This window comes from Clinocottus analis, unplaced genomic scaffold, assembly GCF_023055335.1.
Source record: "Clinocottus analis isolate CAN_PGR_092001 unplaced genomic scaffold, fCliAna1.0.p SCAF_4, whole genome shotgun sequence".
NCBI lineage: Eukaryota > Metazoa > Chordata > Actinopteri > Perciformes > Cottidae > Clinocottus > Clinocottus analis.
In genome coordinates this window covers 3,633,372-3,657,595 of record NW_027176153.1, presented here as the reverse complement: position 1 = coordinate 3,657,595, position 24,224 = coordinate 3,633,372, and the positions used below count along the sequence as shown (strand labels likewise).

The 24,224-nt window shown below is 41.3% G+C and overlaps 4 protein-coding genes across 4 annotated transcripts in view; 3 read left to right on the top strand and 1 right to left on the bottom strand.

The window, feature by feature from the left end:
• The first annotated feature begins 1,577 nt into the window (after positions 1-1,577).
• On the top strand, positions 1,578-11,044 carry tfe3a (transcription factor binding to IGHM enhancer 3a). Its single transcript, XM_068598631.1, has 12 exons — positions 1,578-1,803; positions 2,282-2,624; positions 3,966-4,064; positions 4,157-4,210; positions 4,304-4,469; positions 4,612-4,791; positions 4,963-5,061; positions 6,593-6,704; positions 8,019-8,075; positions 8,632-8,707; positions 8,932-9,079; positions 9,423-11,044. Exons 2-12 carry the CDS (start codon positions 2,494-2,496, stop codon positions 9,780-9,782), a joined length of 1,482 nt encoding a protein of 493 aa, XP_068454732.1. The 5' UTR covers positions 1,578-1,803; positions 2,282-2,493; the 3' UTR covers positions 9,783-11,044.
• Positions 10,914-12,954, bottom strand: zgc:113363 (uncharacterized protein LOC791449 homolog). Its single transcript, XM_068598646.1, has 3 exons — positions 12,831-12,954; positions 12,048-12,350; positions 10,914-11,680 (listed from the first exon to the last, which is right to left on the bottom strand). Exons 1-3 carry the CDS (start codon positions 12,952-12,954, stop codon positions 11,415-11,417), a joined length of 693 nt encoding a protein of 230 aa, XP_068454747.1. The 3' UTR covers positions 10,914-11,414.
• A 1,332-nt stretch (positions 12,955-14,286) lies between these two features.
• On the top strand, positions 14,287-21,552 carry cxxc1a (CXXC finger protein 1a). Its single transcript, XM_068598626.1, has 14 exons — positions 14,287-14,454; positions 15,173-15,423; positions 15,609-15,709; positions 16,148-16,290; positions 16,967-17,122; positions 18,342-18,542; positions 18,634-18,735; positions 18,921-19,138; positions 19,338-19,545; positions 19,657-19,767; positions 20,023-20,072; positions 20,150-20,246; positions 20,460-20,612; positions 20,696-21,552. The coding sequence occupies exons 1-14, from the start codon at positions 14,452-14,454 to the stop codon at positions 20,840-20,842; spliced, it is 1,941 nt and encodes a 646-aa protein (XP_068454727.1). The 5' UTR covers positions 14,287-14,451; the 3' UTR covers positions 20,843-21,552.
• A 796-nt stretch (positions 21,553-22,348) lies between these two features.
• The window catches only part of hdac6 (histone deacetylase 6), a 10,496-nt gene continuing 8,620 nt past the window's right edge, over positions 22,349-24,224 (top strand). The window contains exons 1-6 of the mRNA XM_068598621.1: positions 22,349-22,513; positions 22,881-22,969; positions 23,074-23,193; positions 23,405-23,490; positions 23,577-23,661; positions 24,079-24,119. Of these exons, the coding sequence (XP_068454722.1) occupies positions 22,892-22,969; positions 23,074-23,193; positions 23,405-23,490; positions 23,577-23,661; positions 24,079-24,119 (410 nt within the window). The 5' untranslated portion in view covers positions 22,349-22,513; positions 22,881-22,891. The remainder of the gene's footprint in view (positions 22,514-22,880; positions 22,970-23,073; positions 23,194-23,404; positions 23,491-23,576; positions 23,662-24,078; positions 24,120-24,224) is intronic.

Below are 24,224 nucleotides of genomic sequence, written 5' to 3'. Positions count from 1 at the left end.
CGCTGTCGGTGGTTTTGTATTTATTTGTCTTTTTTAATCCAAAGTGTTATTATTATGTTTGTGTTTTTTACTTCCTGATCCGGATATGCTTCTCCTCATCCTGTTATGGGCTGCTGTTACCATGGAGACCTTCACACAGATGAAGCTGAACATGGATCTGTAATGTAGACGTGAAGCAGATGAATAATCTGAGCACTCATGTCGGCCATCTTTGTTACTGAGGCCGCTAACTGACTCTACTCTCCTGTCGACCATCTTTGTTACTGAGGCGCTAACCGACTCCACGCTCCTGTCGGCCATCTTTGTTACTGAGGTGCTAACCGACTCTACGCTGCGAATACGTCCCCCCCCCCGCAGGAGACACAGCGTCTCTCTCCGGGTGTAACAGCAGGCTGTGTTCTTCTTCCTGTCGTAGATTGGGTATCTTGTTACTATTGATTATTAATTGATTGATTGCAGGTTATTGGTTAGTGGCCGGCCACTACCTTCCATCCTGTTTCCCATCATGCCCTTCTGTTTCCCATCAAGCCCGTCTGTAAGAAAATACAATGAGAATTGTTTATGAGGTTATAAATGAAATAAAAACATAAAAACTGAACACTGGAAGTACTACTCTTACTTTTACTATGACTAATATTACTACTAATACTACTAATAATTTTTACTACTTCTCTACTGTGATTATTATTATTACTGCTACTTCTACTACTACTAATACTACTATTACCTCTACTACTACTGACTCTATTATGACTACATCTGCTACTTCTACTACTAGATTACTTTACTACTCGCCCTGTTCTATAATAGATAACAGATAATAGATAACAGATTATAGATAACAGAAAATATGGCATCAGAGGATCGGTGACAAAGATGATGTCAACAGAACAAATTGATCCTGGCTCATGTTTTTATTCATGATATTAAAAAAAAAAAACAGGAAATATGATGTGAAACAACCAGAAATTATGTACATTCCGTAGAATCTATATGTAATATCTTTAAAGCCAAATTAACAATTCTATCCAAATATAAGTAACTCTAGTGCATTTACTGGTATCATGTATGGTGTATGTACTTCTATTACATCTCAGACTACTCTGCATTTATCTGACTGTTACTTTAGGGAATTATGGTTTAGGGGGTTTAACTTTAGGGTGTTTCAGATTAAACTAAACATTATGTAAAATAATTCAGCTCAACCCAGCTTTGCCTCATACACATTAATGCATCTTAAACATAAATGCAGCATTAATAATAATGACCTTCAGCTAATAATATTAGTTTACTTTTGACATTTTGAATTGGTTTAATGTGTTATAACATAGTATGATGTCCTTCTTCTTCTTATCATCATTATTATCATTATTATTATTATTATTATTATTATTATTATTATTATTATTATTATCATTATTATTTATCGTTGGATTCTAATCATTTTTGGGGTATTTTTGTAACATACTTTTAAATAAATTAATCTAGTATCGTATCTATGACGTCAGCCGTCCAGTAATAACCTTCTTATACACAGTCTTTAGTAAAGATGATCCGCCCTGCCCCCCTGCGGCCCTTCCGGCCCTCTGATTGGACAGCTCTCATGTCAGTCCGAGCTCTGCCGATCACTTGACGTCACCTTGGATTTCCCCGCCACTGTCACTTCCCGTAACAGTACACAAACAAACAAGATGGCGCCTCTCAGCAGCCATAGCCGAAAGTCCTATTGGCTGAGGTGAGCAGCTCAGCAGCTGATTGGTCCAGAGGGAGATCGGTCCAGACGCGAATCCCCGCCCCTTTTAGGTAAACGACACAGAAACAGAAGAAGTAGAAAAGATTACGCAGACATTTATTAAATGCGTTTAAATTCTCAAAATCATTCCAAAACCATCTAATATATTGAATATGTGTTCTTCCAACAAAAAATACATGACATGAATAACTCGGTATTGACTGTATTATTGTACCATATTTCAGCACTTTATGACTTCTAAACTATTTCTCTAAATTAAAATAAATGAAAAGAGGGAAATAACCATTTTTCTCCTTCATACCCAATAAGAATACATAATATACACAATTATAATGAAACATAAAGTAAAACAAAATATCTGACATAATAAAAACAAGTTTTCTTATATGTAATTATAAACAAATACATTGCACTGTGAAACATATGTGTTGTACCCAGTATTTATACGAGAGAGTAAAATGTAAATGATGAATTTAAGTGAATAATACACCAGTCTGTGTAATCTGTGTGATGTATCTCTGCTCACAGCCGCTCCGCAGCACTGCCTGCCTGCCTGTCTGTCTGTCTGCCTGTCTGTATGTCTGCCTGCCTGTCTGCCTGTCTGCTCGCGGTTCAGAGTCAGGCAGCCCAGAGGAGGACTCGAGCCTATGACCAGTACCTTCAATGGGAAGCATGCCGTTGTGATTTTTTGATCTACTGGGAAATAACGTGTCCGTGAAAACGTCTCTGTCTCTGGGATAATGTCGGCCGTTGACTCGGACCAGTACCCGAACCGGACCGAAGCCGAAACGGATCCGCAGGAGGCCGGGGTCCTGCAGCCGCAGACCGTGTTCGTCATCCTGGATTCGGCTGAAACTCTCAACCTGGTCCGGTGAGTGCGGAAGTTCTGGGGAAGCCAAACTCCATTCAGAAATATGTATTTTTAACTCCGCTTTGCTTCTTGTCGAAGGAACACGTGTAGTTTCGCAGGGCTGAATACATGAGTCCGTTCTGTGGTACCTTCTGGTGACATCGGCATATACTGGACTCAGCAAACATGTTTCCTTTATCGTCACGAAGGGGACACGTTTACACACTAAAGCAGCGTTGTGTTCAAAGTCTCAGTTCAGTGTTGTGTTCAAAGTCTCAGTTCAGTGTTGTGTTCAAGTCTCAGTTCAGTGTTGTGTTCAAGTCTCAGTTCAGTGTTGTGGTAAAGTCTCAGTTCAGTGTTGTGTTCACGGTCTCTTTCAGTGTCGCATTCAATGTCTTAGTTCAGTGTTGTGTTGAATGTCTCTCTCTCTTTCTCTCTCTCTCTCTCTCTCTCTCTCTCTCTCTCTCTCTCTCTCTCTCTCTCTCTCTACCTCTCTCTCTTTCTCTCTCACACCATCTTTCTCTCACTATACATCTCACTCTCTTTCTCACTATGTATATCACTATCTGTCTTTCTCTCACTATATAGCTCACTGTCTCACACTCACGTTCAGTCTTACTCTCTGTTTCTCACTAGCTCAAGCTCACTCAATGTCTGTCTCAGTCTGTCTCACTCTCTCTTTACCTCTCTCTATCTTACTTTGTCTCCCGCTCTCTTTTCTTTCTCTCTCTCGGTCACTACTTTAATCAAAACAGGAAGTGGGAGGTATTTGTTTGTTGGGAGGCTTTTCTTAATTATAAACAAAAAATGAGTCGTTAACACATTTAAATGATAAACGTAACACACACAAACACACATGTGCACATACACACACACACACACACACACACACACACACACACACACACACACACACTCAGGAAGTGGGCTTGGAAGCAGTTAAACTAAACTGCTGACTGTTGTTTCTCCACATTCTTCTTCTTTGGTTTCCAACATCAACATTCACAATTATTATCTTTATATGTCTCCCTGTCTGTCTGTCTGTCTGTCTGTCTGTCTGTCTGTCTGTCTGTCTGTCTGTCTGCCTGTCCGTGCCTGCCAGAAACTTTAAACTTGTAAAAACTTTATTATTAGACAGATGTTTTTCACTTTGATCTCATCTGGTGGAGTTTAGAAACAGCTGCTGATTGGTCCATTCTCTCTCTCTCTCTCTCTCTCTCTCTCTCTCTCTCTCTCTCTCTCTCTCTCCCTGTTTGTCTCTCTATCTGTCTCTATTTATGTCTCTCTCTCTCTCTCTCTCTCTCTCTCTCTCTCTCTCTCTGTCTCTCTCTCTTTCTCTCTCCCTGTCTGTCTGTCTCTCAGGGTGGAGTCTGGAATTGTTGCTGACATTGAGGTCGACCGTTTGCTTCCGTCTGACTGTGACACGTTCTACCAGATCAAGAGTCAGCCAATCAGCTTCAGGTATCACAGCCTGACCTCTGACCTCCTGCTGACCGCTGACTTTAGATGATTCAGTCAGAAATTTTATTAACAAGACATTTTCTCCTTTTTAGTTCGTCAACAACAGTTTCCTCCTCTTCATCATGTTCTTCCTCCCTGCCGTCCAGGTAACACAAGTACACACATATACACAAGTACACACAAGTACACAAATTATTTGACTTGCTACCTCTCTTCTCCCCTCCCCTCTCCTCCTGCAGGGTTTTGATGCGGCAGGATCTGATGCGGCAGCAGGCTCTGGAGGAGGAGCAGAAGGAGGTGCAGCAGCAGCTCCTCCTCCGCTCAACAGACTCGTCCTCCCCCATCTCTGTCTCTGTGTCTTCCTCCTGCAGACCTCCTGCTCAGGTCCCTGTGGAGGTGCTGAAGGTATGAGGATGTGGAGGAGGAAGAGGAGGCGGGTTTAGGTCCTTTCAGATCCTTACTATAAAGTCTATTTATCTCTCCTGACTCTCATGTACAATTCCCATAATGCACCTGGAGAGCTGAACATTGTCCCCTTGTCTCTCAGGTGCAGACTCACCTGGAGAACCCCACCAGGTATCACATCCAGCAGGCTCAGAGGCAGCAGGTGCGTCAGTATCTCTCAGACGCAAATACAGCCAATCACGACGCAGCTGGACCGTCACCAAGCCACTCCCCCCACCTGTGCCCCGCCCCCAAACTACATCCTGCAGACATAAAAACAGACGTAATTATACCTATATATTGTCTTTTCTCTCTCTCTCTCTCTCTCTCTCTCTCTCCCTCTCTCTCTCTCTCTCTCTCTCGCACTCTTTCTCTCTCTCTCTCTGTCTGTCTTTGGGGGGTAAAGGTAAACTTCTATGTGTCTTTCTGATCCCATCATGATTGGTTCATTCAGATGGACGAGACAGTCATTGATGACATCATCAGCCTAGAATCGAGCCTGAATGACGAGTTTCTGACGCTGGTTGGATCCGGATTACAGCTCGCCAACACGGTGATAATTCACACGGAAAAAACACAAAGGAAACGTAAAGGAAATATCTAGAAAATAAACGGGAAACATACAAAAAAAACATTCAGAAAACATATATTAAACATACAGGAAACACACAGAAAACATACAGAAAATATATATTAAACATTTACAAAACATACACGAAACATACCGAAAAAAATCAGAAAATATCTAGTGTGTGTTTGTGGGAGTGTGTGTGTGTGTGTGTGTGTGTGTGTGTGTGTGTGTGTGTGTGTGTGTGTGTCACACTGATAAAAAGCTCACTGGGAGTTTTTTTTCTTTCTTTCTTAAAGAGACGTTTCCCCATTTTTCAACAGTCGTCCGAACAGAAAGAGGAAGAGAAGCAGCGTGTGTGTGCGTTTGTGTGTGTGCATTAGTGTGTGTGCATGTCTGTGTTAATGTGTTAGTGTGTGTATATTTACGCACTCGCTCATCGTTCTATGTGAAGTCAGGGAAGATGAGGATTTTAGTTTTACTGCCGGACCATGAGAAGAGGAGGATTAAAGCCGAGGTAAAGACTTTCTCTTGTTGTTTCAGGTCAGTTTGACCTCTGAGCTGCAGACTTGTTACTTCTGTTTTATTGTTGAACCGTGGAGAGACAAGACGCAAAGTATTTGTATTCTTCAGTAAAAGCAGTGAAGTATTACGAAGCAAAGAGTACTTCAAGTATTAACAGTAAAAATACTCAGATTATTAATAATTGCACTTTAACTCAAAGTATCAGTAACTCCAGCAGTCAGAATCAAATATTATGGAGGAGAAGTATATAAAGTATATAAAGTATATAACGTATATAAAGTATATAACGTTTATAAAGTAGCCTTAAAGGGCCACACTGCTGACGGTTCCATTCATTCAGGTTAATATTAATATTACAGCTGAAGTTACAGAACTGAAGTTGTGTGTGTGTGTGTGTGTGTGTTTGTGTGTGTGTGTGTGTGTGTGTGTGTGTGTGTGTGTGTGTGTGTGTGTGTGTGTGTGTGTGTGTGTGTATTTGGCTGTTTTTTTTCTGTCCAATCAACAGATTCCAGTTTTTCTGGAGAAACATGAACTGACTTAAGATCAGAGTGTGTGTGTGTGTGTGTGTGTGTGTGTGTGTGTGTGTGTGTGTGTGTGTGTGTGTGTGTGTGTGTCTTTGGCTGTTTTTTTTTCTGTCCAATCAACAGATTCCACAGTTTTTCTGGAGAAACATGAAATGACTTAAGATCAGAGTCTGAAACATATAAGACATCTGATTTCTATCCACACAATAATTATGTATTATGTATAAAATACATTTTTATTCAATTTTTTTTACATTAAATGTACATGTATTTAACATTAAATAAACATGTATTTCACGTTGAATGAACATTTATTTAACATTAAATGTACATTTAATCAACAGTCATTTCACAGATGTCTCTGAGCTGCAGCCAATCACAGAGCAGGAGGCTCCGACTGTTCTCGGCCTCTGATTGGTCACTTTTCTGTCGGCAGCTGATTCTGTGCCTTGATTGGTCCGTTGCAGATGCCGGTGTCGGGGAACATGCCGGACGTGTACGGAGGGATGGCCATGCCCACCATCACTGTCAGCAACAGTTGCCCGGCCGACCTGCAGGCCATCAAGAAGGAGGTGAATGGTGAGTGTCACACAGTGAACATTACCTGCACCTGATTGGATGGCAAGAGATTGGACACGCTGCAGAGCTCACTGCTGATTGGCTCAGAGCTCTGGCAGTAAAGCCCCCTTCCCTCGTGTTTCCCTTTTTTGTTTTGCTGAAAATGTATTTTTCCTCAGTTTGATGAGTCAACATCATGACTTCCTGTGAACATGCACATACACACACACACACACACACACACATACTATGTTTTCCCACATCATCAGTTCCCACTTCCTGTTCAGTCAACATTAACTAAAAATCACTTTCTGCTGTTTCAGCTGAAAAAAAGAGATAGAAGCTTCTCTCTTGTGGGGTAATATTGTACTATGTGCTCTCTAGTGGGGTAAGATGGTTGTACGAGCGCTCTATTGGGTAAATATGGTATTATGAGCTCTCTAGTGGGGTAATATGGAACTATAAGTTCTCTATTGGGTTAATATGGTACTATAAGCTCTCTAGTGGGGTAATATGGCACTTTAATATACTTAAGATATAATGGTGTCAGACCAATTAAGGCTATGGACGTGCAGGATTTCTTGATTTTACAGGGAGCCAGTGCAGAGAAGCCAATACAGAAGTAATGTGATCTTTCTTCTTAGTTTTTGTTAGTACACGAGCTGCAGCATTCTGAATCAACTGGAGAGATTCAAGAGACTTATCAGAGCAGCCAGCCTGATAATAATGTGTTACAGTATTGTGTTCTAGAAATAACAAATGCGTGAACAAATTTTATTTCACTTGAAGTTTAGAAAATGTTCCCACTGACTGTGGGACTAACAAAGGAATAACTTATTTTATCTTAGCGAACTGGTTGCTTTTGTCTGGCTTAATTAACAGCTATAACAATAGCTATAATGATAGATATATTCATAGACATAATTGAGTGTCATCTGCATATAAATGAAAGTTTATTGAGTGTTTTCTGATAATTCTGCCTAATAGAAGCATGTATAAAGTGAATACAATTGGTCCAAGCACGGAACCTTGTGAAGCGATAATTAAGCAAGTATTTTTTACCTCTGAAACAACTATTTTTGATGGGAAACTTAAGTTATTATCTCTGCTCCCTTCAAAAACTTTCCCTCATAGAGGAGCCTTGGATGGTTAGTTAGTTATTGTTATTGTGTGACTTTGGTGAACCCAACTGACCTTTTGAAACCCCTGAGTCATAGATCAATGTTCTAACAAACCCATTGAGGCTTTCAATGTTACAACATTTTGCTAAAATGTCCTGTTTGTCTTTTTCTACTTAAATGAAAAGTTTCTTAAACACATCTGTTGTCGTTGTAGATGGAGAGACCAAAGCTCTCATCAAAGAGAGACAAAAGAAAGACTGCCACAACCTCAGTGAGTACTTCAGTAATACTTCACTCACAACTTCTGGAATACTTGTGTTGGTGCTCAGGTTGTCACAGAGTTCTTAAACGCTTCAGTCTGAATAAAGATTACAAGACAATACAATGTAACGTTAATAATAGTTATTTAACTCAATATAATGTTATTTAAAACAATGCAACATTATTTAATACAATGTAATATTATTAAATACATTATAAAGTTATTTAAGACAAGGTATCATGATTTAATACAATATATAGTCATTCTTTAATTCAATGTAATGTTATTTAGTATAATAAAAAGTGATTTATTACAATGTAACCTGATTTAATACAATATATAGTTTAACACATTAAAATGTTATTCAACACAATGCAACATTATTAAACACATTAGAATGTCAAACGCAATATAACGTTATTAAACACAATTTAGTGTTATTTAATATAATGTAACGTTATTTAATACAATATATAGTTATTAAACACAATGAAGCGTTCTTCGTTGTGTTTCAGTGTTCCTCTGAACGTTTACTGGGTTACTCAGCTCTGGCTTTGTGTTTCAGTCGAGAGGAGGAGGAGATTCAACATCAACGATCGGATCAAAGAACTCGGAGCTCTCATCCCCAAATCCAGCGACCCGTCAGTAAACTGCCCCTCCACACACTCTGCTGTAGCACTAGTACATAAGCAATACTTCAGGAATAATATTTGACTACTTATATGCAGTATCAAAGTATTTAAAAACATTCATCACACGACTCTGTCTTCAGGATTTCAAATTTTATATTTACATTTATATTTGTGACTCAAACTCGTTAGTGCTGTGTGAATTAACGAGGCGAGGCCTGTGATTGGTCGATCAGGGAGTCGAGGTGGAACAAAGGAACCATCCTGAAGGCGTCGGTTGATTACATCCACAAACTCCAGAAGGAACAGCAGAGAGCTCGAGAGCTGGAGGACCGACAGAGGAGACTGGAGAACACCAACCAGGCCCTGCTGCTGCGCATACAGGTTATTATTATTATTGTACCTCAGTTTGAATAATTCTAATATAATATAATACCAATTGTATTATTATAATTGTACCTGTTTTAATGTTTATAATATAATATAATACCAATTGTATTATTAATTTTATTGTACCTCTGTTTTAATAATTGTAATATCCCAATTGTATTATTGTTATGTGAACTCAGTTAATAATTGTAATTATTATAACATAACATAAAATAATAATAATTTAATAATAATTAATATTGTTAATATTATCATAATAGTTATAATATTAGAATAATATAATAATTGTGACTAACCTTGTTTGTTCATAAATAAAACTTCTCTTCCTTGCTTGTAGGAGCTGGAGATCCAGACTCGCCTCCACAGCCTCTCCTCCTCCTCTTCCTCCCCTCTGCCCACCACCTCCTCCTCTTCCTCCCTGGATCTCCAAGCCCTACTGTCCCCTGCTCTGTCTCAACCGTTCCCCGCCTGTCCCCTGGTGACGCCCTGCCTGGGTCTGGACGCCCTGAGCTTCGTGGACCTGGACGAGCCTCGGGCAGCCTCGGGCGTCTTCTCCACGGATCTGATGTGTGAGGCGGAGCTGACGGAGCTGCAGGGCCTGGGAGACATGCTGATGGAGCAGGACCCACTGCTGTCCTGTGGGGCCTCAAAGACCAGCAGCAGGAGGAGCAGCTTCAGCATGGACCAGGACCTCTGACGTCTGTCCGCAGGCGATCAATGACTCTCATGATCTGGTTTAAAGTCTCAGTTATATTTCATTTTTTAACGATCACTTCCTGTTTGTGTCTGTTTCTGATTAATAGATACCCATATTTCCCTGTTTTAGCTGTTAGCATTAGCATGTTAACCACATGGCGACGCACATCAGTGATGTCACAGCAGCTGTTTCACTTGCAGCAATCGATAAGGACATGAATCTGATCAGTTGATTATTGATCAGTTTGCTCTTGTATTTTTAATGGACAAGTTATTGATTATGTAATCTATAAACTATTACATGTTCTTATTTGATCCTTTTGTAAAACAAAAAAAACATTTTTTTTATATCATGATCAGTTAAATGAAAAAATTTGAAAACTTTTCTCTGACCCCCAACAGCGCCATAGACCCCGAGATGTCCCAGAGTCCCATTTTGAGAAACTCTGACTAATAACTGTTTTTAGATGTCCAAGTCTCGACATTCACATAAAATATTGTTAGCTGCTTGCAATAGCTCAGTTCGTACAGACTCAACTCTTAGCTGTAGCCCAGTTCATACATATACTAGCTCTTAGCTGTAGCTCAGTTCATACAGATGCTAGCTCTTAGCTGTAGCTCAGTTCATACAGATACGAGCTCTTAGCTGTAGCTTAGTGCATACATATGCTAGCTCTTAGCTGTAGCTCATTTCATACAGATGCTAGCGCTTAGCTGTAGCTCAGTTCCTATAGATGCTAGCTCTTAGCTGTCGCTCAGTTTATATAGATGCTAGCTCTTAGCTGTAGCTCAGTTTATATAGATGCTAGCTCTTAGCTGTAGCTCAGTTCATACAGATGCTAGCTCTTAGCTGTAGCTCAGTTCATACATATGCTAACTCTTAGTTGTAGCTTAATTCATAAAGATGCTAGCTGTAGAACTCTCTAGAACTGTAAAACAAACAGATTAATTGGATCATACTAGGACCAGGAGCAGAACCATGACTGAGCAGATTAACCATTGGTCAGTTAGCTTCATAAAGGGACTGTTTATTGTTTATGCAGATATGTTTAGAAATATACATGTGTACATATATACATGTATATCTATACAGATATATATTCCGTATATATATATACCATACAGTACCACCAGCAGTAGAGGTTTGCTGTTGATTTTTGAAAGTTCGATTCTGTTTTTAAGATTTACATTGACGATCTATATGTTTGTCTTCATGTTAAAAATAATAATAAAACATAAAATAACAGCAGGCCAATTTTAAAATGAAGCTGTGTTTCATTCCTGTGTATTTGTGTGTATCTTTGATGTTGGGCCTGCTTGGGTCAAGGGTCATGTGGCGTTGTTATCTCAGTGATTTCCTGTTTCCTGTTTGGACGTCCAGTCATGTTGCTTCAAGAAAACACCCACTACCTGGATTGCCCAATGATCCCGCCCCCTTCTGACCTGTCAATCCAAAACATCATCAGTTTATTCTGTAGATCTTAATGAAGTTCAGTGGACAAGTTCTAGAAGCACCGACTCTACGACTGTCAGTGAACACAACAAGAACATTCGTTCCAAAGGACGTCACGAAGCAGCTCCACCTCCAGATGTGCTGTGACATCATCGTGTAGTCCATCTCTGATTGGCTTGTCTATGAGTGGAAGCAGATGGAGCAGCACTCCAAACAGACCTCCAAGCAGTTAGATGAGCCACAGCAATCCTCCCATATCCCACAATCCAAAGTAGCCTCACACGCCTCCTCCGTACAGGCCACCTCCCACCAGGAGCAGCAGCAGCCAACCGCAGCGTCGCAACACCAGGCCCCGCCCACTGCGCAGACCAGACACTCCCCCACAGCTGAAAACATGGACGGCAGCTCGCAGAACAGACAAGCCAGGAGACAGTGAACGCACCAGTCTGTAGAGACATCAGGACAGAGACAGTGAACACATTATTCAGAAGAGACATCAGGACAGACAGTGAACGCATCATTCAAGAGAGACATCAGGACAGAGACAGTGAATGCATAACTCAGTAGAGGCATCAGCTGGTCTGAGGGAGTTAACTGCTGGTTTTTCAGAGAGATAAGCAGACGTCCATGATGAAGGTGTCCGCTGATAACTGTTCAGAGAGAAATACTGTATATCTCTCTGTCTCTGTCCGTCTGTCCTTCTAAGATACGTGTGTGTGTGTGTGTGTGTGTGTGTGTGTGTGTGTGTGTGTGTGTGTGTACATCCACATGCATACACATACATAAACATAAACATTAACATGATTGGCTCACCATCTCCAGCGACCTCTTTAATGTGAGCGGCGTCCGACCTCATGGAGGCGTGGCTTTTAGTGGAAGAGAGATGCTTCTGATTAGTGCTGCGATAAGGAGGACGAGGAGGAGGAAGAGGAGGAGGAGGAGACAGGGATGAGCTGTCCACACCTGAGAGACAGACAGGTACAGGGCCGCAACCTTTCTGTTGGCTGGGCAGCAGGCGAGCGACGTCATTGGTAGAGGAGCTGTCCGTCACAGTGTCGTCGACGGCGTCCTCTGACCAATCACAGAACTGGGAGGGTGGCGCTTCCTCTAAAACGTCTTTATTGACGACTGTTTGATGCCATGAAACACCACAGAAGAAGAAGTACCCAATCATAAGTCATAAGTAAAAATACTTACATGTAATAATTTTTTTTTTTTTTTTGAGGATATCTATATTTTATATTAATATATGGAAACAAACATCCAGTCACGTTTTATTGTGAACTGTTACTCCCTCGCTTGGTAAAATAAGGTGACAGTGAAATAATAACATAGCAGATAATAATACTCAAGTACTCAAGTTACCTCGAAATCTGAGTGAGGTACTTTTTTACCACCACAGAAGAAGAGAATGAGAATATGTTAATTTGAAGAAGAAAAACTTTCCAAAAATATAAAATAATGAGCTCAACATTTGATGAAGTAAGTTAATACAATTAAAGTAAACAATGTTTGTAATTATGTTTGTGTCGTTGCGGTGGACAGAAAGTCTACCCTGTACGTTTCAGTTTAGGGTTAAGAAACATGACATCGCACCTGTGTGATGCGGAAGCTTCCCATTGGCTGCTGGCTGGACGGAGACGCATTCTGATTGGACCAGCTTCTGATTGGCTCTGCTCTCAGTTATGTCAGAGCTATCGCAGTGTGATGTCACGTCCATCCTCCAGAATTAACCAGATCGTTACCGTTAATTATTGACATGCTGTAACTCTTTTATACAATGCTACAACAACAATGTTATTATTAATTGAAATACATAAATAACAGTTATAACATTAGTAATAAGGATAATAACAGTTATAACATGAGCAATAGTGATAATAACAACAGTAATAAAATTAGTAATAGTGATAATAATAATATGAGTAATAGTGAAAACAGTAACAGTAATAACATTGGTAATAACAACAGTAATAACATAGTAATATTGGTAATAATAACAGTAATAACATTAGTAATAATAATAACAGTAATAACATTAGTAAACAATATATAATAACTTAGTAATATTGATAATAATAATAGTTATAACATCGTAATTATTAAATGAATTATAGTAAACCTCATACATATTGTGATTATCTTATTGATAACAATACAAACGTAATATTTAAACAGGCAAGAAACAATTAAACACAATATGTATGTGTCCGAAACTTTTATTGAAATAATAGAAAGAAAAGTTTCCCACCTGAGACTCTTCTTCTTCTTCTTCTTTTTTATTTCTTCTTCTTTATCTCTTGTTTCTTTCTTCTTCGTTTTGTTCAGTCACTTTACTCAATAAACGGTTCGCCGTTGTGACCACCTCCTCCTCAGAGAGCAGCACACACACGCACACACAGACACTCATACGCACACACACGTACCCACACAAGCATGCGTATAACTCAACAGGAGGGTGTAGTCCAGTATATTTTAGACTTACTTTACGTTTATTATTATTGTTATCAAATTTGTGTGTTATTCATAATATATATATTATAATATTGAATCATAAACATAATTCCATTTATTAATATTGTAATAATGAAAATGTATTATGATTACAAACAATTAAAAACAATAATAATAATAATGCCGACAAAATGTGTTTCACTGCTGCCGTCTGCTGGACTCAATGACAACTGACTTCAAAATGATAATTTATTATTATATTTATAATATTCAATATTTTTATAATTATTATGTTTATTATCATTTTCATCATAATAATACTTATTATTATTACTACTATATTTATTATTACATGTATATCATGTTTTTCTTTTAAACATACATTAGACTGTAATTCATTATTGTTGTTTTTACTAATACTATGAATTATTGATTATTATTATTATTATTATTATTATTATTATTATTATTATTATTATATTATTACATTGATCATAAATATATTGATTATGTCAGAGCGAGTTCAGGGTGTCATTGCGTCCCTGGCCTGCAGGCGTCGCTGCAGCAGCGGCCTCCTTCTCGCTGCGGCCGCTTTAATTTAGCGCGCAGAAGAAGAAGCCGACGAAGAAGCAGCAGCCGAAACAAAGAGACTTGAACAGATTTAGTTCCGAATAAAAAATGAGTGAAATGTGACCGAGGTCTGGTGTCGCTTCCCCCGTAGGACTGGTTCTTCTTCTGCGCGAGGAGCAGCTGCAGCGTCCCCATGGTGAGTCTTCTTCGTGGACGTCTTCTTATGCAGATGTTTCACTGATGGAGGAGAATAACGGAGCAGCTGGACCCGCAGCATCACACACACACACACACACACACACACACACACACACACACACACACACACACACACACACACACACACACACACACGTAGACGCACGCGTGCAAGCACGAACACACGCACGCACAGATTACCCTTAACTGATAAAAAAAAAATGCATGGAAACAAAAACTGCAACGTGAAACCCAGCAGAGTCCAGGTCTGTTCGGACCAAGGGTCTTTAATGCGGATCAGAGAGTCTCCACGGAAATCCGGTACAGGTCTGATGGTTTTTCATCTGGATCTTTTTTCCTAATGAAAAAAACGTAGAAATTGTCCCTTTTTTTTAACGGTTTTTACAAATCTGAAGCCAGGTTTTAAACGGCCTGCCTGGTCTGATGTGGTCTAATAAGACTTGGTCTAATAAGACCTGGTTTGGTGTGGTCTAATGAGACCTGGTTTGGTGTGGTTTAATGAAACCTGGTCTAATAAGACCTGGTTTGATGTGGTCTCATAAGAACTGGTCTAAAAAGACCTGGTTTGGTGTGGTCTTATAAGACCTGGTCTAATGAGACCTGGTTTGGTGTGGTCTTATAAGACCTGGTCTAATAAGACCTGGTCTGATGTGGTTTGCTGTGGTTTTACTTTACTTTTTCTTGTTTCTCCTCAGTCTGAGGAGGCTGCAGGAGCAGAGCGAGACCCGGAGGAGGAGGGAGGAGGAAGAGGAGGAAAAGGAGGAGGTGGAGAAGGAGGAGGCGACGAAGGAGGAGGACGGGGTGAAGAAAGAGGAAGAGGAGTAGGCGAAGAAGGAGGAAGAGGTGGAAAGGGGGGAGGAGGTGAAGGAGTAAAGGTCTCCACGAAGAGCCCCAGAGGTCCTGTTTATTGTGTCTGCAGGAAACCCGACATCAACTGTTTCATGATGTAAGAACCTGAAGTTTATAAAAATGATAAGAATCAACCAACATCAGGACATTTACACTAACCTGTCTGTTTCTCTACCTGTCTGTTTCTCTACCTGTCTCTTTCTCTGCCTGTCTCTCTGCCTGTCTTTCTACCTTCTTATCTCTTTGTCTGTCTGTCTCTCTGCCTGTCTGTCTGTCTGTCAGAGGGTGCGACAGCTGTGCCGAGTGGTTTCATGGACACTGTGTTGGCGTCTCAGAGAAAGCAGCTAAACCCATTAGGGTTTGGTTTTGTCCGTCCTGCAGAGGTCAGTGAAGTAGCGTGGTGCCTCCAGATAAAATAGTTCTCGTCTGATTTTAAATGAAACGCACTGCTCCTTTAAGATAGGAGCATGAAGTAGAACTCTGACATTCCATATGGCTGTTAGCTGTATGTTAGCTGTGTATTAGCTGTCAGCTGTGTGTTAGCTGTGTTTTAGTTCTGTGTTAGCTGTGTTTTAGTTCTGTTAGCTGTGTTGTAGCTTTTAGCGCTGTGTTAGCTGTGTATTAGCTATCAGCTGTGTTTTAGCTGTTAGCTGTGAGTTAGCTCTGTGTTAGCTGTCAGTTGTGTTTTAGCTCTGTGTTAGCTGTATGTGTTTTTAGCTGTTAGCTCTGTGTTTGCTGTGTTTTAGCTGTTAGCTGTGTGTTAGCTCTTTGTTAGCTGTTAATTGTGTGTTAGCTGTTAACTGTGCTTTCGACCCATGCAGACAAAGATCCATCTCTGGAGATTAAATACCGTCTGAAGAAGACCAAGGAGGAGAAAGAGTCAGAGGCGGAGAGGGAGGACAAACCTGATGAAGACGGGAGTTCCACCTCCCAGCTCAAGATTGACAGGAGGCGAGGCTCACAGGTAACCTGGCAACTAGACCAACAGGTGGCAGGGCTCACAGGTAACTTGGTAACTAGACCAGCAGGGGGCGGGGCTCACAGGTAACTAGACCGACAGAGGGCGGGGCTCACAATTAACTAGACTGACAGGGGACTGAGCTCACAGATAACATGGCATTTACAATACAATACAATAAACTTTAATGTCACACTCAGGGAAATTTGTGATGCCTTGTGATGCCAAATGCCTTAAGTTACATAAAACCACACAATACATCCCCAGCTAAACAACAATTGCAGTAAAAATACATGCTAAAAGGATCACCATAATAAAAGCACTAAAAGTCGCCATGGTAATTAGTCCAGCATGCACTTATTGCAATCACACGACACAGACAAAAATAATAAAACGATCAGACAATTAAAAACATTAAAAAGGCATAAAAGCGGCAGCCGCAGGTGTCCGGGTCGCCAGCAGAGCAGCGCCACTGATCGATGTGAGCGAACAAGACACACAAACGACCATAATTGGACCAGAAGGTGAGCTATCAGGGTCACAGATCCTCCTCCTAGGAAAGTTTTTTCTAAGGTTCTGGATGCAGGAGGAGCCATGTGAATTCTGGTCTCGCCTGTGACCCAGCTCTGAATGAACGTATGGATTATTTAGCGTATTTAAGGTTTTATTGTTTGTGGACCAGATTAAACGCTCGGCCCGGATGTGTGGAGAGTGTGACGCCTGCCTCAGGACGGAGGACTGCGCTCTGTGTGACTTTTGCAAAGACATGAAGAAGTTCGGAGGCCAAAACAAGATCCGGCAGAAATGTCGCTTGCGGCAGTGTGAAGTCCGAGCCCGGGTGAGTCTCAGGTTTATATATAGAGCGTATTCACGTGACGTAAGCATCTCAATCGCGCCATCTTGGGGTCCAATAGTTAGCCTGCTGCTAGTGGAGGCAATGGAGTTTGTGTACTGGAGACAAGTTTTTACAAACAGGAAAGTTTCAAGGCGGACAAAAGTCTGCAGGCTTAAGCCGTATTCACACCAGAAGCCCAACGCCTTTTCGCCTGATTTTACTCGCTCGACACTTTATATGGTTAACTCGCTTTTCGCTTTTTCGCAACCAGTTGCGGTGGAAAGGCGGCGAGTCCCGTTACCATCCAGTTACCATCACATAGCCAGTTCACGTTCCTGTAAAACAGTTTTCATTTCCGCTATGGACCATGGGACATTAACAACTATTTCTGCGTTTTACTTGTTGTGGAAATACCACAAACGTTGGCACATTAAGCGGCCCGTGTCTGGGTTCATATTATGAACAGTAGTCGCACAGCTCCGGCTCCAGGACGAGTGTCTGGATGAGACAGACATCGCCCGACAAAGTTGCCATGTTCACGGCTTCCTCTCAATTTTCCATCCACAGTTCCTTTTGCGCAAGTGAAAGACATTGATTTTCGCTCGGCGAAAAAGCAAAAGGAGATTATTGACGAGTGTGTCAATGGAAACGTGCCCACAACCCGATGTGTCAACAGAAACACATGAGAACAGTCCTAACGCTCATACGCCGAGAGAAGCCGAAGTAAGTTAGATGCATTATTTGAGAAGCTGGACAAGTTGAAGTACAAGCCTGTCTTGTTTAGCTGATAAACCCATAATTTGAATCATTAGTCCCACATCCAACAATGAGGCACAGTACAACAATCACAAGACACGCCGTTTTAAACTGAAATTGTGTCTCCTTCAGGATATGATGGTCATGTCTTAAGAAGAGCGGCATAAACACAGCAAAACAATGCCGTGCATGGACCCCAACATGGCCGCCAAAGCTTGTTGTGGTCACGTGGGTGAATACGCTCTATAGTCTTAGGTTTTTATGTATATAGTCTCAGATTTATATGTATATTTGTGTAAATATATATGTGTGTATGTGTGTGTGTGTATGTATATATATATATATATATATATATATATATATATATATATATATATATATATATATATATATATATATATATATATATATCTCACAAACTGATGGTGTTGTATTGATTAGTTATTATGTATATATCTATAAATAGAAGATGCTTCGTGTCAAAGAAGAGGAGATGAGTCGGAGTGGAGCCAGGGGACGTGGCCTGTTGAGGAAAGGGGCGGGGCATCAAACGGAGGATGAGGAGGATGATGACGATGATGAGGATGATGACGATGAAGAGGTGGCCTTCAGCGGAAGCGAGCTGGAGCTGTATGAGCAGTACAAAGCTGCCGGGTACCAAAACCTGGTCAGTACACCTTTTCTGCTTCCTGTGGTGTGATGCTACTTCCTGTGGTGTGATGCTACTTCCTGTGGTGTGATGCTACGTCCTATTGCAGGTGTGGCACAGCGAGGAGGAGGACACCAAGTCAGACTCCCTGAGGAAGAAGGCCGTGAAGGTTAAACATGTCAAGAGGCAAGAGAAGAAGCCGGAGAAGAAGGTGAGGACAGTTCAAACTGATGACGTCACTGATAATGTCACAGACGACGCGGCGGGGTTCACGATCTTGTTCAGATATACTGATATACTATTATGATTTATTACCTGGAGATGATACAGTTTGTCAATATGTTGCGTTTGTGGTGTTTGTTGTTGTGTCTCTAACACACCTGTCCTCCGCTGCAGAAGTCTGTCTCTGTCCCTAAAGAGGAAGTGAAGCCTCGCCGTCACAAACCCAAGCAGCGTCACAAGGAACGAGTGCGTCACAGCGAGCGAGCAGGAGAGGGCGGAGCTAAAGAAGTGGGCGGGGCTATACTGCAGTGTCTGGGACCAGGATGTGTCCAACCCATGAGGACCAACTCCAAGTACTGTTCTGAGGACTGCGGCATGAAACTGGCAGCCAAGTGAGGCTCACGTTCAATTACACACTTCCACACAAACACGTCAGCAACCTCTACACAAACACGTCAGCAACCTCTACACAAACACGTCAACAACCTCGACACAAACACGTCAACAATTTCCACACAAACAAGTCAACAACCTCCACACAGACAAGTCAACCCCCACTCTCTGTTTGTCTCCCTGTCTGTCTCTCGGCAGTCGTATCTATGAGATCCTCCCTCAAAGGATCCAGCAGTGGCAGCAGAGTCCGTGCGTGGCGGAGGAGATGGGGCGGAGGCAGCTGGAGCGCATCAGGAAGGAGCAGCAGGCGGCGAGGCTCCGCCTCACGCTGATGGAGAAACGCTTCCACGAGCTGGAGGGCATCATCGCCAACGCCAAGCAGCAGCTGGTCCATCACCACGAGGAGGTGAGACAGGAAGACAGACAGACAGCTCTCAGTTTGGTTTAGCAGTTTTATCTGACCTGACATGTTTCTCTCTCTCTCTCTGTCTGTCTGTCTGTCTGTCTGTCTGTACAGGTGGCTGAGGGAGACGGTGAAGACACAGACCTCCAGGTCTTCTGCGTGTCTTGCAGTCACCCCGTCAACCCGAAGGTGGCGCTGAGACACATGGAGAGGTGCTACGCTAAGGTGGGTCAGCTCGTTCCTGTAGAGGCACAGACTATAATATATAATAATATATTGTAGTATAATAATATATTCCATAATGCGGTCTGAGTTCATGGAGTTGTTTCAGGATGTATCTGTTCATACTGCTTATACAATGCTAGTGTCACAAATAGTGAGTGAAAACTAATCCTGTCTGTCTGTCTGTCTGTCTGTCTGTCTGTCTGTCTGTCTGTCTGTCTGTCTGTCTGTCTGTCTGTCTGTCTGTTCGTTCAACAGTATGAGAGTCAGACATCGTTTGGCTCCATGTACCCAACACGAATAGAAGGGTAAGAACACCTGTCTGTCTGACTATCTGTGTATTGCTGAGAACTGTCTGTCTCTCATGTGTGTGTCTGTGTTGCAGTGCGACCCGGCTGTTCTGTGACGTGTATAACCCTCAGAGTAAGACGTACTGTAAGCGGCTGCAGGTCCTGTGTCCCGAACACTCCAGAGATCCAAAGGTAAGACAGACAGACAGGTGTCTGTCAGACAGACATGTGTCCAGCAGACAGACAGGTGACCATCAGTAAGACAGGTGACCATAAGACAGACAAAAATATATCACTTTAATAATATATAATGTAACAATATGAAATGTAACAACTGAATTGATCTCTTTCTGTCCCTGTCTGTCTCCCTGTCTGTCTCTCTCCCTGTCTGTCTGTCCCCCTCAGATCCCAGCAGACGAGGTGTGTGGTTGTCCTCTGGTGAAAGACGTGTTTGAGCCGACTGGAGAGTTCTGCCGTCTGTCCAAGAGGAAATGTAACAAACATTACTGCTGGGAGAAGCTGCGGCGCGCTGAGGTGGACCTGGAGAGAGTCCGCATGGTAACAGCCCGTCTGCCTCTCAGACTCTCAACCTGGAGAGAGTCAGCGTTGTCTCACTCTCTGCCTGTCTGTCTTTTCCTCAGTGGTATAAGCTGGACGAGCTGTTTGAGCAGGAGAGGAATCTGAGAACAGCGATGACGAACCGAGCCGGTCTATTGGCTCTGATGCTGCACCAGACCATCCAACACGACCCAATCAGCACCGACCTGCGCTCTGCCAAGGACAGGTAGAGAGACAGACATGTACATACATGTAAAGGGACAGACAGGCAGAGTAACAGGTAGAAAGACAGACAGACAGGTAGAGGGAGAGGAAGAGGGACAGACAGGTAGAGGGATAGGTAGAGGGATAGGTAGCGAGTCAGACAAGTAGAGAGACAGACAGGTAGATGACTAGACAAGTAGAGGGCCAGACAGGTAGAGGGACAGACAGATAGTGGAGGAGCAGTTACTGTGGATGAAACACTACATTATCCAAAGTCCACTGGTGGGAGCTACTGTGGATGAAACACAATATTCACATGTTTATTGTTCTTTAAATCAAGAAGGTGATTTGAAATAAATACAGACAGATGATGTGTGATGTTTATATAATGATCCTTTCACAACAAGAGCTTATCGCTGGTCATTTATTACAACAGTCAATTTACACATTAATTATGAAATAATACAACATGAAGTAGGAATTTTTAAAAAAGCATAAATGCCGTTTTAATGAACAACCAAACAAACTTATATTGTGAAGGGATATAATAACATATCATAATGTCTTCTGTATGTATTCATATGGGTTAGTCTTTATTAAATATTGAACACTTGTTTCACAAAACACATGTAAATAATAAGAACTTAAAATGTACTATGTTCTTTTATCTTCATTTTTTATCACAGTGTTCTTCTACGGTTGTTTTTATATTTTGTATTATTTGTTCCTGTTGTATTCAAACTGATGTTTCATTAAAAAACAATGATGTTTTATTATTGATGTGGATTCTTGTTGTTGTCCTTCAAATTGTTTTATTATTTAATAAAAACTAAATACACAGATTAATAATTAAAGGTAAATTTCTGTTTTCCTTTAAAGAGAAATTATATTCAGATTATCATTAATAAACCGTGAAAGAGTGTATGTGTGTGTGTATATACATGTGTATGTATGTATATATGTATGTATGTATGTATGTATGTATGAATTAATATCATTATTCATATATATATATATATATATATATATATATATATATATATATATATATATATATATATATATATATATATATATATATATATATATATATATATATATATATATAAAGCCACCAAAGAGTATTTATATTCATAAAATCTTTGTTAAAGAGCTGCAAACACAGTGACTTCCGCTTCGTACGTGAATGAGAGTAGATCGTCAAACTGTTGTATCTTTATTTTATGTAGCAAAGCCTTAACTAAATACATGAATAATAATAAATTATTAACATGAATGCCTTTCACTACATTTTACATACCTGAGTTTCTGCACAATAAGCAGAATTTAGAAATTAAATGAATATTGAAATTAAATGATCAATATTGCTGAAATTCCCATGAACTAATATGTACATCTGTTTTTCTACACGACATGTTTATCAATCTGACACGTGATGAAAACACACCGCACGTGTCTGCTTCCATCAGGCCCACTGTGGACATGCCGACGTCATCAGGCCGAACCGAAGCGCGACGTGGTGACGTCACATTGGCGCGACAGTCCGTTGGGCGCTCGGAGAGAAAAGAAAAAAAACGGAAGAAGAGAAAAATAAAACAGAACAAGATAAACAGAATGAAAGGAAGAGAATAATAATAAAATATACGGAATAAAATAATCGGAAGAAGAAAAAGAATAAAAGGAAGAGAAGAAGAACTGTGAGTCTCGTGATTTCATGTTAAAATTTAACGTCTTTGTTGTGAACTTTGAGCTGAAACGTCCAGCTGTTCAGACCCTTAGCTGTCTGCCTGTCTGCCTGCCTGTCTACAAGTATGTCTACTTGTCTGTCTCTCTATCTGTCTGTCTGTCTACAAGTCTGTCTGTCTGCCTGTCTGTTGACAAGTCTGTATGTCTGTCTCTCTACCTGTTTGTCTGTCTTCCTGCCCGTTTGTCTTTCTGTCTGTCTACAAGTTTGTCTGTCTCTCTACAAGTCCGCCTGTCTGTCTGTCTGCTTGCTTCCTCCTATTGTTGTTAATGCATCTTGCACATTGATCAATAATCAGAGCTTGTTCTTCTTTTCTTCAGGCGGATCCGAGATGCAGTCTGGATCAGATTCTCCAGATCCTGATCCTGGACTAAAGTCAGTCAGGAGGTCTCCTCGTCTGTCTCCTCAGGTCTCTCTCTCACACACACACACACACACACACACACACACACACACACACACACACACACACACACACTCAGTGTATTTAAACGTCCATGTTTGTGTTTTCAGAGCACTGAGGGAAAGGAGGAAAGGAAAGGAGGAGGCAGCCTAAAGGAGCTGAAGAGGAGAGGAAGGATGGAGAGAAGCCAAGAGGAAGAGGAGGAGCTTATCGACCGCCTGCAGACGCTGGTGAGATGAAGAGTACACATAGTTCCAGAGCTACCAACTCTCACGGTTTCGCCGTGTGACACACGATTTTTCATCATTGAAAAGTTGGCAGCTCTGTAGTACACAGTACACATTGTACATAGTACACACAGTACACAGTAGTATCAGTTGCAGCCACCAATTTAAACATGTGTGTGTGTGTGTGTGTGTGTGTCTCTGTGTGTGTGTTTAGGACGTGTCCAGCAGGTCAGAGGTCAGATCAACAGGTCTGGTTTATTCTGAGGTCTTCACTCTCCATAAGAACTTGTGGGACTGCAGGTAACCTGTTCACCTGTAGGGTTACAGCATGTCACAAAGGGGCGGGGCTTGTCTTCTCTAAACAGCATGTCCTTGTTGTTGTTCAGCCACCCCGAGAGACCCGACAGAGTGACGTCCATCATGGAGGAGTTGGACAGACAGGACCTGCTGTCTCACTGCACCAGAGTTCAGGTCTGACTACTTCCTTTTTCAGATTTTCACAATAACGGCGTCCTAGAACAAGCTGTGTTCACAAAGCTCTTATCAGACTTCACAGTAGAACAGAAGGTCTAAGTAATGTTTCACTACACCGGCTCAGCTAGACACTGAGTAGAGGTTTGACTTTATTAATGTTTGACTTTATTTAAGTGTGGCTTCAAACACGGACTCTGACCCTGAAGATGCCGTCGTCACAGCACAGTTCAACCTAAAAACACACATTGATATTAATATTGAACCTCAGGTTTCTCCCTGGGATCAGGTGATAAAAGGTCACTTTTCTCTGAGCTTTCCTCGTTGACGTGACGTATCGGAAGGGGGCGTGTGTGTTTGGGTCCTGCTGCGTAGACGTGATGTATCTGAAGGAGGTGCTGTGTGTTTGTGTTTCAGCCCAGAGAAGCTGTAGAAGAAGAGCTGCTGCTCGCTCACAAGTGGGTCAGAAACAAGTCAATAAAACCATACTGATGTTCTCTATTCTACTGTTCTCTATTCTACTGTTCTATACTCTACTGTTCTGCACTCTACTCTTCTCTACT